General features: G+C 42.6%; 1 protein-coding gene across 1 annotated transcript in view; it reads left to right on the forward strand.

The window, feature by feature from the left end:
* The window catches only part of LOC116353477 (uncharacterized protein DDB_G0271670-like), a 157,394-nt gene extending 146,706 nt beyond the window's left edge, over window positions 1–10,688 (forward strand). The window contains exons 3-4 of the mRNA XM_031789257.1: window positions 9,057–9,756; window positions 10,533–10,688. Coding sequence (XP_031645117.1) covers window positions 9,057–9,756; window positions 10,533–10,688 — 856 coding nt within the window. The remainder of the gene's footprint in view (window positions 1–9,056; window positions 9,757–10,532) is intronic.
* The last annotated feature ends 2,038 nt before the right edge of the window (window positions 10,689–12,726 follow it).

Consider the following 12,726-nt stretch of genomic DNA (forward strand, 5'->3'; position numbering starts at 1 on the left):
CATTATTATTTGACTTACTCACTGGTATGTAGTTCTAGTAATTAATCTACTTAATCAATGCTCTGAAATAAAGCAGTAAATAGTTAATAAATAGTAATTAAAAAATGTTTTTAACCAAAAGCCAATATGTATTTTTTGTGGCTCCGAGGGTTGTTCAATTGTGTAACAGAATCATGTTGCATGGCTAACTCCTTAAATCATTCACTTGCTGTATGACATGCCATCATGACAAGTAAATAATGCAACACACAAAAGCAACACACAAAATCCTGTTTTCCTTGTCCGTTTTAATTGGGTTTAAACAACCACCATTTTAAAACGCATCATGCTTTGTTACACACAGTTGAAGTCGGAAGTTTACATACACCTTAACCAAATACATTTAAACTCAGTTTTTCACAATTCCTGACATTTAATGCCAGTAAATATTTCCCTGTCTTAGGTCAGTTAGGATCACCACTTTATTGAAAGAATGTGAAATGTCAGAATAATATGAGAGAGAATAATTAATTTCAGCTTTTATTTCTTTCATCAAATTCCCAGTGGGTCAGAAGTTTACATACACTCAATTAGTATTCATTAGCATTGCCTTCAAATTGTTTAACTTGGGTCAAACATTTCGGGTAGCCTTCCACAAGCTTCCCACAATAAGTTGGGTGAATTTTGGCCCATTCCTCCTGACAGAGCTGGTGTAAGTGAGTCAGGTTTGTAGGCCTCCTTGCTCACACACGCTTTTTCAGTTCTGCCCATTTTCTATAGGATTGAGGTCAGGGCTTTGTGATGGCCACTCAAATACCTTGACTTTGTTGTCCTTTAAGCCATTTTGCCACATCTTTGGAAGTATGCTTGGGATCATTGTCCATTTGGAAGAATCCATTTGCGACCAAGCTTTAACTTCCTGACTGATGTCTTGCGATGTTGTATCAATATATCACCATAATTGTCCTCCCTGATGATGCCATCTACTTTGTGAAGTGCACCAGTCCCTCGTGCAGCAAAGCACCCCCACAACATGATGCTGCCATCCCCATGCTTCACAGTTGGGATGGTATTCTTTGGCTTGCAAGTCTCCCCCTTTTTCCTCCAAACATAGCGATGTTCATTATGGCCAAACAGTTCTATTTTTGTTTCATCAGACCAGAGGATATTTCTCCAAAAAGTATGATCTTTGTCCCCATGTGCAGTTGCGAACAGTTGTCTGGCTTTTCTATGGCGGTTTTGGAGCAGTGGCTTCCTCCTTGCTGAGCGGCCTTTCAGGTTATGTCGATAAAGGACTCGTTTTACTGTGGATATAGATACTTTTGTACCTGTTTCCTCCAGCATCTTCACAAGGTCCTTTGCTGTTGTTCTGGGATTGATTTCCACTTTCACACCAAAGTAGGTTCATCTCTAGGAGACAGAACGTGTCTCCTTCCTGAGTGGTATGACGGCTGCCTGGTCCAATGGTGTTTATACTAACGTATTTGTCACGCTCATCGTAAAGAGGAGACCAAAGCGCAGTGTGATTAGAATACATACTTTTTAATGAAGACGAAGAACACTTAACAAACTATACAAAAACAACAAACCGAACGTGAAGCTATATAAAACTAGTGCAGACACAGGCAACTAGACATAGACATAGATAATAACCCACGAAATACCCAAAGACGATGGCTGCTTAAATATGGTTCCCAATCAGAGACAATGATAAACAGCTGCCTCTAATTGAGAACCAATCTAGGCAACCATAGACATACATAAACAACTAGATAGTAAACAACCCCATAAACCTACAAAACCCATAGACAGTACAAAAACACAAACATCACCCATGTCACACCCTGACCTAACCAAAACAATAAAGAAAACAAAGAATACTAAGGTCAGGGCGTGACAGTATTATTGTTTGTACAGATGAATGTGGTACCTTCATGCATCTGGACATTTTTTTCTGAGGTCTTGGCAGATTTCTCTTGATTTTCCCTTGATGTCAAGCAAAGAGGCAGTGAGTTTGAAGGCAGGTCTTGAAATACATCCACAGGTACACCTCCAATTGACTCAAATGATGTCAATTAGCCTATCAGAAGCTTCTAAAGCCACTGCATAATTTTCTGGAATTTTCCAAGCTTTTTAAAGGCACAGACAACTTTGTGTATGTGAACTTCTGACCAACTGTAATTGTGATTGTTGGAAAAATTGCTTATGTCATTCACAAAGTAGATGTCCTTACCGACTTGTCAAAACGTGTCACACCTTAGAGATCCTTTTAATTCTCTATTTGGTTTGGCCAGGGTGTGACTAGGGTGGGCGAACCTATGTTTTCTAGTTCTTTGTTGGCCTGGTATGGTTCCCAATCAGAGGCAGCTGTCTATCGTTGGCTCTGATTGGGGATCATATTTAGGCAGCCTTTCCCATCTGTTGATTGTGGGATCTTGTTTTTGTGTAGCTGCCTGTGAGCAGCCCAGAACGTCACGTTTCATTTTCGCCTTTATTGTTTTTGGTGAGTTGCATATTTATTAAACATTTGGAACTCTAAGTATGCTGCGCCTTGGTCCATTCATTCAGACAATCGTGACAAAACTATAGTTTGTTAACCTTTCTAGCGTTTCTTAACCTTTCTAGTTCCGCTAGCGAAACCCCTCGACAACATTCCGCTGAAAAGGCAGGTAATTCAAAAATATTTTTTGGAAATATGTAACTTTCACAGATTAACAAGTCCAATACAGCAAATGAAAGATAAACATCTTGTTAATCTACCCATCATGTCTGATTTAAAAAATGCTTTACAGCTAAAGCACAACATATGATTATGTTAGGTCATAGCCAAGTTGAAAAAACACAGCCATTTTTCCAGCCAAAGATAGGAGTCACAAAAAGCTGAAATATAGATCAAATTAATCACTCATAGGACATCATGTTACACAATACATGTATGTTTTGTTCGATAATGTGCATATTTATATCCAAAAATCTCAGTTTACATTGGCTTCTTACGTGCAGTAATGTTTTGATTCCAAAACATCCGGTGATTTTGCAGAAATACTCATAATAAACATTGATAAAAGATACAAGTGTTATTCACAGAATTAAAGAGGCTTCTCCTTAATGCAACCGCCCTGTCAGATTTTTTAAAAACTTTACGCCAACTTTACGAATATCCGCCATTTTGGAATCAACAACGTTAGAAACAACACCATAAATATTCACTTGCCTTTGATGATCTCCATTAGAAGGCACTCCCAGGAATCCCAGTTCGACAATAAATAACTGATTTGTTCCATAAAGTTCCATCATTTATGTCCAAATAGCCACTTGTTGTTAACATGTTCAGCCCAGTAATCCATCTTCATGAGGCGCAAACATTTCGTCCAGACAAAAACTTGAAAAGTTCCGTTACAGTCCTTTAGAAACATGTCAAACGATGTATGGAATTAATCGTTAGGATGTTTTTTAACATAAAACATCAATAATGTTCCAACCGGAGAATTCCTTCGTCTTCAGAAAAGCATTGGAACGAGAGGTAACCCTGTCGGGAGTGCACATTATGAGACAGAGGCTCTCAGCCAGACCACTGACTCAAAGAGGTCTAATGAGCCCCTCCTATATAGTAGAATCCTCAAACCAGTTTCTAAAGACAGTTGACATCTAGTGGAAGCCCTAGGACGTGCAACCTCATCCACATCTCAATGTGTATTCGGTAGGCCAAGCTTTGAAAAACTACAAACCTCAGATGTCCCACTTCCTGGTTGGATTTTTCTCAGGTTTTCGCCTGCCATATGAGTTCTGTTATACTCACAGACATCATTCAAACAGTTTTAGAAACGTCAGTGTTTTCTATCCAATACTAATAATAATATGCATATATTAGCATCTGGGACAGAGTAGGAGGCAGTTCACTCTGGGCACGCTATTCATCCAAAAGTGAAAATGCTTACCCCTATCCCAAAAAGAGTGGTTGAAAACTAGTTGTAATGACTCCAACCTAAGTGTACTTAAACTTCCTACTTCAACTGTATATGTATATCCTTTTCTTTAAAAAAATATTATTCAATGAATGAAATTATAACTTTGTATTCCATAAAGAATTATAAAAGAACCGTGCATTTTAGGACATCAAAGCTGTTATCAAAGAAATGGGAATGCTCCATTCAGAAGGCATTTGAGTTAAAGATCCCAAGAGGATTTATCTGCCATTGTAATCCTCTATATCTGGAGGAGAAGCGCAGGATCGTGACTCCCCTGTGGATTCTGTTGAAATGACTCATATTGATATACTCCGATTGTATTTATGAATATATGAACAGCATTGAACCAACATTTAAATCAAATGTTTGAAAAATAACATTATCAATAATTTATTAAGTACTCTCACCCACACACCCACAGGCCCACTCAAACACACACACAGGCACGCACATACACACACATACATTCCGTAACCTTAGTTTCATCACACACACACACACACACACACACACACACACACACACACACACACACACACACACACACACACACACACACACACACACACACACACACACACACACACACACACACACACACACACACACACACACACACACACACACACACACACACAGTACATTCCCAAAGGCATTGTGTGTCATCCTCACATTCAAACTTTTATCATGATTATTTTAGCCATGGGGATGTATGGGATGACTGATGATATCATTAGCCTGCAATACACTCACCCGGGACTAACATGCGAAATATAGCAGCAACGCTATTTCACTTCCTATACCCTCTGCAGGTTTGAAATATGACACTAACTGCACTGTAAGGACTGCCAGACATTAATGGCTCTACCCTTCGGAGCACAGCACTGTCTTATCCTATGCTAACTCAGTTACTATACTTGTGAGAGAGCTACCACTCTCCCTACACCTGTAAATCAGAATACACAACAACAACCCAAGCAGCCTGGATAGCACAGCGCTGTGAGACAGAGGCCAGATCCCAGAGTCCAGAGGCCAGAGCCCAGAGCCTGCTGCAAGCTTGCTGACCTGCTGCATATCACATTTTACTGCCAGGAGCCAGCTGCTTTATGAAACCTGGAAACATGGTTGTGACTGTATCAGAGGCAGGGCCTTCCCCCTGAAGGTGTGTGTGTGAGGCTACATCTAGCTGAATAATAATGCTTTGATTACAGCCAGATACGGTCTGTTGATTGGTCCAGTTGACTAGGTGGTAAGAGGTATGGCTCTGTTCACACATAGCTGCCAATGGCTAGTGCATTTTGAAGGGGAAAGACAGAGGGCAGAGAGAGGCTGGCAGGGAGAGAGAGAGAGAGAGATGAAATCCACAGTGTCAAGACATTTGGAGAAAGAGACAGAGAAAAGGAATGCTAGATCAACAGGGGGCACTCCCCCTCTCACCAATACAGGCCTTCTCTAAGTTTAGTACCTCACCCTCATTCTAATTCTTTCATTTAAAAAAATGTGATTTTCATTTATCAGACTTATGTGAGCAGGCACACGGTTTTCATTACCAGGCCATCTGCTCCTGTTTCAAGGCAGGAGAGACGACGAGGGAGAGAGAGAGAGAGAGAGAGAGAGAGAGAGAGAGGGAGGCCAACAAAACGGCTTGCCTCCCCCTAAAATAATTTGTTTGCTTCTCGGCGCGTATTTTTTAACTTGCAAAACCTTGCTGAAATTGTTAGTAGGCAATTGGAGAAGCAGTGACAGCCTGACCTCTAGTCGCCCAGCCATAAACATTGATTGTGTGCCTCAGATCAATCAGATTAGTGTAGAGAGAGAGAGCTTTGAGGAGAGAAAAGAGGAGAGGAGATGGGAGGAGAGGAGAGGAGAAGGGAGGAGAGGCACCAGGCTGCATGGAGGAACAGATTTTACATCAGACTCACTCTCAGACTCCACTACACTCCACCACAGCCCGGCCTGCTAGACTATATCCCTGGCTGATTATAGGATCTAAAGTGTATTCGGAAAGTATTCAGATGCCTTGACTTTGTATGTTACAGCCTTATACAAAAACTTATGAAAGAGTTTTTTAAATCATAAATCTACACACAATACTCCATAATGACAAAGCAAAAACAGGTTTTTAGAAATGTGGGCAAATGTATCATTTAAAAAAACTGAAATATCACATTTGCAGTAATATTCAGACCCTTTACTCAGTACTTTGTTGAATCACTTTTGTCAGCCATTACAGCCTCGAGTCTTCTTGGGTATGACACTACAAGCTTTGCATACCGGTATTTGGGGTGTTTCTCCCATTCTTCTCTGCAGATCCTCTCAAGCTCTGTCAGGTTGGATGGGGAGCGTCGCTGCACAGCTATTTTCAGGTCTCTCCAGAGATGTTCGATAGGGTTCAAGTTCAGGCTCTGTCTGGGCCACTCAAGGTCATTCAGAGACATCCAGAAGCCACTCCTGCCAGTCTGAGGTCCTGAGCGCTTTGGAGCAGGATCTCTCTGTACTTTGCACCGTTCATCTTTCCCTCGATCCTGACAAGTCTCCCAGTACCTGCCGTAAACATTGCTACAGCATGATGCTGCCACCACCATGCCTTACTGTAGGGTTGGTACTGGTGGGGTGATGAGCGGTGCCTAGTTTCCTCCAGACATGACGCTTGGCATTCAAGCCAAAGAGCTCAATCTTGGTTTCATCAGACCAAAGAATCTTGTTTCTCAGTGTCCTTTATGTTGCTTTTGGCAAACTCTAAGTGGAATGTAATGTGCCTTTTACTGAGGAGTGGCTTCCATCTAGCCACTCTACCAAAAAGGCTTGAGAGCTGCTGCAGAGATGGTTGTCCTTCTGGATGGTTCTCTCATCTCCACAGAGGAACTCTGGAGCTCTGTTTGAGTGACCATCGGGTCATTGGTCACCTCCCTGACTAAGGTCATTCTCCCCGATTGCTCAGTTTGGCCAGGTGGCCAGCTCTAGGAAGAATCTGGGTGGTTCCAAACATTTTTCCAATTAAAAATGATAGCCACTGTGTTCTTGGGGACCTTCAATGCTGCAGACATTTTTTCGTACCCTTCCCCAGATCTGTGCCTCGACACAATCCTGTCTCTGAGCTCTAGGGACAAATTCTTCAACCTAATGGCTTGGTTTTTGCTCTGACATGCACTGTCAACTGTGGGACCTTATATAGACTGGTGTGTGCCTTTCCAAATCATGTACAATCAAATCAAATCAATCAAATCACATCAAATGTATTTATATAGCCCTTCGTACATCAGCTGATATCTCAAAGTGCTGTACAGAAACCCAGCCTAAAACCCCAAACAGCAAGCAATGCAGGTGTAGAAGCACGGTGGCTAGGAAAAACTCCATAGAAAGGCCAAAACCTAGGAAGAAACCTAGAGAGGAACCCGGCTATGTGGGGTGGCCAGTCCTCTTCTGGCTGTGCCGGGTGGAGATTATAACAGAACATGGCCAAGATGTTCAAATGTTCATAAATGACCAGCATGGTCGAATAATAATAAGGCAGAACAGTTGAAACTGTTCAACAATCAATTGAATTTACCACAGATGGATTCCAATCAAGTTCTAGAAACATCTCAAGGACGATCTGTGGAAACAGGATACACCTGAGCTCAATTTTGAATACTTAGGGTCTGAATACTTATGTAAATGTCATATTTCAGTTTATTATTTTTTATACATTTTCCACCATTTCTAAAAATCTATTTTCACGTTGTCATTATGGGGTATTGTGTGTAGATTGATGAGGAAAAATGTATTTAATCCATTTTAGAATAAGGTTGTAATGTAAGAAATGTGGTAAAAAATGTATACTTTCCTAATGCACTGTACATCATCAAGGTCAGTGGCCCAAGAATGACTTACAGTCAGAATGTTACTACTATATGGTGATAACGATGAGGAGGAGGAGGACAAGAAAGAGAATGAGGATAATTATAATGATGATGAGAAATATTGTTATCACTATAAGATAATTATACTATCTCAAGACCATCAGACTGCTAAACAGCAATCAATAACTCAGAGGCTGCTGCGTACATTGAGACCCAATCACTGGCCACTTTAATAAATGGATCACTAGTCACTTTATACAATGCACTCTAAATAATGCCACTTTTATAATGTTTACATATATTACATTACATATACTGTATTTTATACTATTCTACCTTGTCTATGCTGTTCGGCCATCACTCCATATACTTTTATATAAATATATATATATTTTTTTATTTCACCTTTATTTAACCAGGTAGGCTAGTTGAGAACAAATTCTCATTTACAACTGCGACCTGGCCAAGATAAAGCAATGGAGAAGGGGATGAGGTAGTTATTTACAGATGGGCTATGTACAGGTGCAGTGATCTGTGAGCTGCTCTGACAGCTGGTGCTTAAATGTCATGGCTGTTTGAAGGAGAGGACCAAGGTGCAGGGTGGTGAGCGTACATTATCTTTTAATGATCAAAATGACGCCTACAAAACAATAACAATACAAAAACAAACCGTGAAACTCAAAGGCAAAGTGCCATACAGAAAGTCAAATTCCCACCAAGACAGGTGGGAAAAAAGGCACCTAAGTATGGTTCCCAATCAGAGACAACGATAGACAGCTGTCCCTGATTGAGAACCATACCCGGCCAAAACATAGAGATAGAAAATCAGAGAAACACAACACATAGAAATGCCCACCCCAACTCACGCCCTGACCAAACCAAAATAGAGACATTAAAAGGATCTCCAAAGTTTGGCGGAAAATATGAAGCGAGGGCCAGCCAACGACAGCATACAGGTCGCAGTGGTGGCTAGTATATGGGGCTTTGGTGACAAAACGGATGGCACTGTGGTAGACTGCATCCAATTTGCTGAGTAGAGTGTTGGAGGCATTTTGTAAATTACATCTTACATGATACTTACATGTACATATTCTCATTCACCCCTTTAGATTTGTGTGTATTAGGTAGTTGTTGGGGATTTGTTAGATTACTTGTTAGATATTACTGCACTTTTGGAACTAGAAGCACAAGCATTTCGCACCACTCACATTAACATCTGCTAACCATGTGTATGTGACAAATAAGATTTGATTTGATTTAAGAGTAGTAGTATTAGTAGTAGTCTTAGTTGTAGTCATAGTCAAAGCAGTAGTACTAGTAGTAGTAGTAGTAGTAGTAGGAGTAGTAGTAGTAGCAGCAGTCACACTCGCAGCAGTAGTAGCAGTAGCAGTAGTAGTAGCAGTAGCGGTAGCAGCAGCTGTAGTAGTAGCAGTAGAAGGAGCAGCAGTCGCACTCACAGCAGTAGTAGCAATAATAGTAGCAGCAGTAGTAGCAGTAGCGGCAGCAGAAGCAGTAATAGTAGTACTATTAGTAGTAGCAGCAGTAGCATTAGCAGCAGTAGTAGGAGGAGGAGCAGCAGTAGTAGTAGTAGGAGGAGGAGCAGCAGAAGTAGCTGCAGCGGTAGTAGTTGTAGTAGTAGTAGTAGCAGTAGTTGCACTAGTAGTAGTAGCAGCAGCAGTAATAGCAGTAGTAGTAGTAGTAGTAGCAGCAGCAGTAGCAGTAATAGCAGTAGTTGTACTAGTAGCAGTAGCAGCAGTAGCGGTAGCGGTAGTATTAGTAGTAGTACTAGTAGTAGTAGTAGTTGTAGTAGTAGTAGTAGCAGTAGCAGTAATAGCAGTAGTATCGGTAGCAGTAATAGCAGTAGTAGTAGTAGCAGCAGCAGCAGCAGTAGTAGCATTAGTTGTAGTAGTACTAGTAGCAGTAATAGCAGTAGAGGTAGCGGTAGTAGTACTAGTAGCAGTAGCAGTAATAGCAGTAGTGGTAGCGGTAGTATTAGTAGTAGTAGTAGTAGCAGCAGCAGTAGTTGCAGTAGCGGTAGTAGTAGTAGTAGCAGTAGCAGGAGCAGTAGTGATAGTAGTAGCAGTAGTTGCAGTAGCGGTAGTGGTAGTAGCTGCTGTCAAGGCGAGACCCAGATGTAGCCACAAGAGGTAGATGGTTGGAGTTTTACAATGTTTATTAATCCAAAAGGGGTAGGCAAAAGAATGGTCGTGGACAGGCAAAAAGGTCGAAACCAGATCAGAGTCCAGGAGGTACTGTGACGATCGTCATTGGAATGAGGTGAGGACCAAAGTGTATTTATTAAACCGAGAACACTAAACAAAATAACAAAGGAGAAACTAAACGAAACAGTTCTGAAAGGTGACATACACATAACATAAAATAATCACCCAGGTGGGAAAAGGCTACCTAAGTATGATTCTCAATCAGAGACAACTAACAACACCTGCCTCTGATTGAGAACCATACCAGGCCAAACACAAACACACCACATAGAAAAAGGAACATAGACAAGTTACCCAACTCACGCCCTGACCATACTAAAACAAAGACATAACAAAAGAACTAAGGTCAGAACGTGACAGTACCTCACCCCCAAAGGTGCGGACTCCGGCCACAAAACCTGAACCTATAGGGGAGGGTCTGGGTGGGTGTCTGTCCGTGGTGGCGGCTCTGGCGAGGGACGTGGACCCCACTCCACCATAGTCTTTGTCTGCCTGTTAACGTGCCTCCGTGGCCTCTTTAGAGCGGCAACCCTCGCCGCCGACCGGGGACCCTAGCTACGGGTCCCGAATGGACGGGAGATTCCGGCAGCACCGGAGTGACAGGCGATTCCGGTAGCACCGGAGTAACGAACGGCTCTGGCAGCTCCCGACTGACAGGCTGCTCTGGCAGCTCCTGACTGACGGCGGCTCTGGCAGCTTCTGACTGACGGGCAACATGCAACAATTTCAAAGTTACCGTTCATATAAGGAAATCAGTCAGTTGAAATAAATGAATTAGGCCCTAATCTATGGATTTAACATGACTGGGAATAGAGATAGCTTTAAAAAAGGGTAGGGGCGTGGATCAGAAAAACAGTCAGTATCTGGTGTGACCACCATTTGCCTCATGCAGCGTGACACATCTTCTTTGCATAGAGTTGATCAAACTGTTGATTGTGGCCTGTGAAATCTTGTTCTACTCATCTTCAATGACTGTGCGAAGTTGCTGAATGTTGGCTGGAACTAGAACACACTGTCGTACACATCAATCCAGAGCATCCCAAACTTGCTCAATGGGTGACATGTATGGTGAGTATGCAGGCCATAGAAGAATTGGGACATTTTCAGCATCCAGGAACTGTGTACAGGTCCTTGCGAAATGGTGTCGTGCATTATCATACTGAAACATGAGGTGATGACGGTGGATTGATGGCACGACAATGGGCCTCAGGAACTCGTCACCGTATCTCTGTGCATTCAAATTGCCATCGATAAAATGCAATTGTGTTCGTTGTCCATACCTTATGCCTGTCCATATCATAGCCCCACCGCCACGATGGGCACTCTGTTCCCACCGTTGACATCATCAAACCACACGACACTGCCATCGGCTCAGGACATTTGAAAACGGGATTCATCCGTGAAGAGCACACTTCTCCAGCGTGCCAGTAGGCATCGAAGGTGAGCATTTGCCCATTGAAGTCGGCTACGAAGCCGATCTGGTGTCAGGTCAAGACCCTGGTGAGGATGACGAGTATGCATATGAGGTTCCCTGAGACGGTTTCTGACATTTTGTGCAGAAATTCTTTGGTTGTGCAAACCCATAGTAGCTGGTCTCAGAAGATCCCGTAGGTGAAGAAGCCGGATTCGGAGGTCCTGGGCTACACGTCTGTGGTTGTAGGGCCGGTTGGATGTACTGCCTAATTCCCTAAAACAATGTTGGAGGTGGCGTATGGTAGAGAAATTAACATTCACTTCTCTGGCAACAGCTCTGGTGGACATTCCTGCAGTCAGCATGCCAATTGCACGCTCCCTCAAAACTTGAGACATCTGTGGCATTGTGTTGTGTGATAAAACTTTAGATTTTAGATTGGCCTTTTATTGTCTCTAGCACAAGGTGCACCTGTGTAATGATCATGCTGTTTAATAAGCTTCTTGATATGCCACACCTGTCAGGTGGATGAATTATCTTGGTAAACAAGAAATTCTCACTAACAGGGATTTAAACAAATTGTGCACAACAATTGAGAGAAATCTACTTTTTGTTGGAATATTTCTGGGATCTATTATTTTAGTTCATAAAACATGGGACCAACACTTTACATGTTGCATTTATATTTTTGTTCAGAGTAAATGCATGGGCCTATTGTAAATGTCCCGAGCTATGAAATTCAAATGAATCCTATGAATCATGCTGCACCTCATGAATCCACTGACTCACTTCTCCACCTGGGTCAATTACCGGACTATTACTGCAGGCAGCCTGGGTTATAGGGACTGGTATCACTGCAGGCCAGACCTGGGTTATAGGGACTGGTATCACTGCAGGCCAGACCTGGGTTATAGGGACTGGTATCACTGCAGGCAGCCTGGGTTATAGGGACTGGTATCACTGCAGGCAGCCTGGGTTATAGGGACTGGTATCACTGCAGGCAGCCTGGGTTATAGGGACTGGTATCACTGCAGGCCAGACCTGGGTTATAGGGACTGGTATCACTGCAGGCCAGACCTGGGTTATAGGGACTGGTATCACTGCAGGCCAGACCTGGGTTATAGGGACTGGTATCACTGCAGGCCAGACCTGGGTTATAGGGACTGGTATCACTGCAGGCCAGACCTGGGTTATAGGGACTGGTATCACTGCAGGCCAGACCTGGGTTATAGGGACTGGTAGCACTGCAGGCCAGACCTGGGTTATAGGGACTGGTATCACTGCAGGCCAGACCTGGGTTATAG

This window comes from Oncorhynchus kisutch, linkage group LG14, assembly GCF_002021735.2.
Source record: "Oncorhynchus kisutch isolate 150728-3 linkage group LG14, Okis_V2, whole genome shotgun sequence".
Taxonomy (NCBI): Eukaryota; Metazoa; Chordata; class Actinopteri; order Salmoniformes; family Salmonidae; genus Oncorhynchus; species Oncorhynchus kisutch.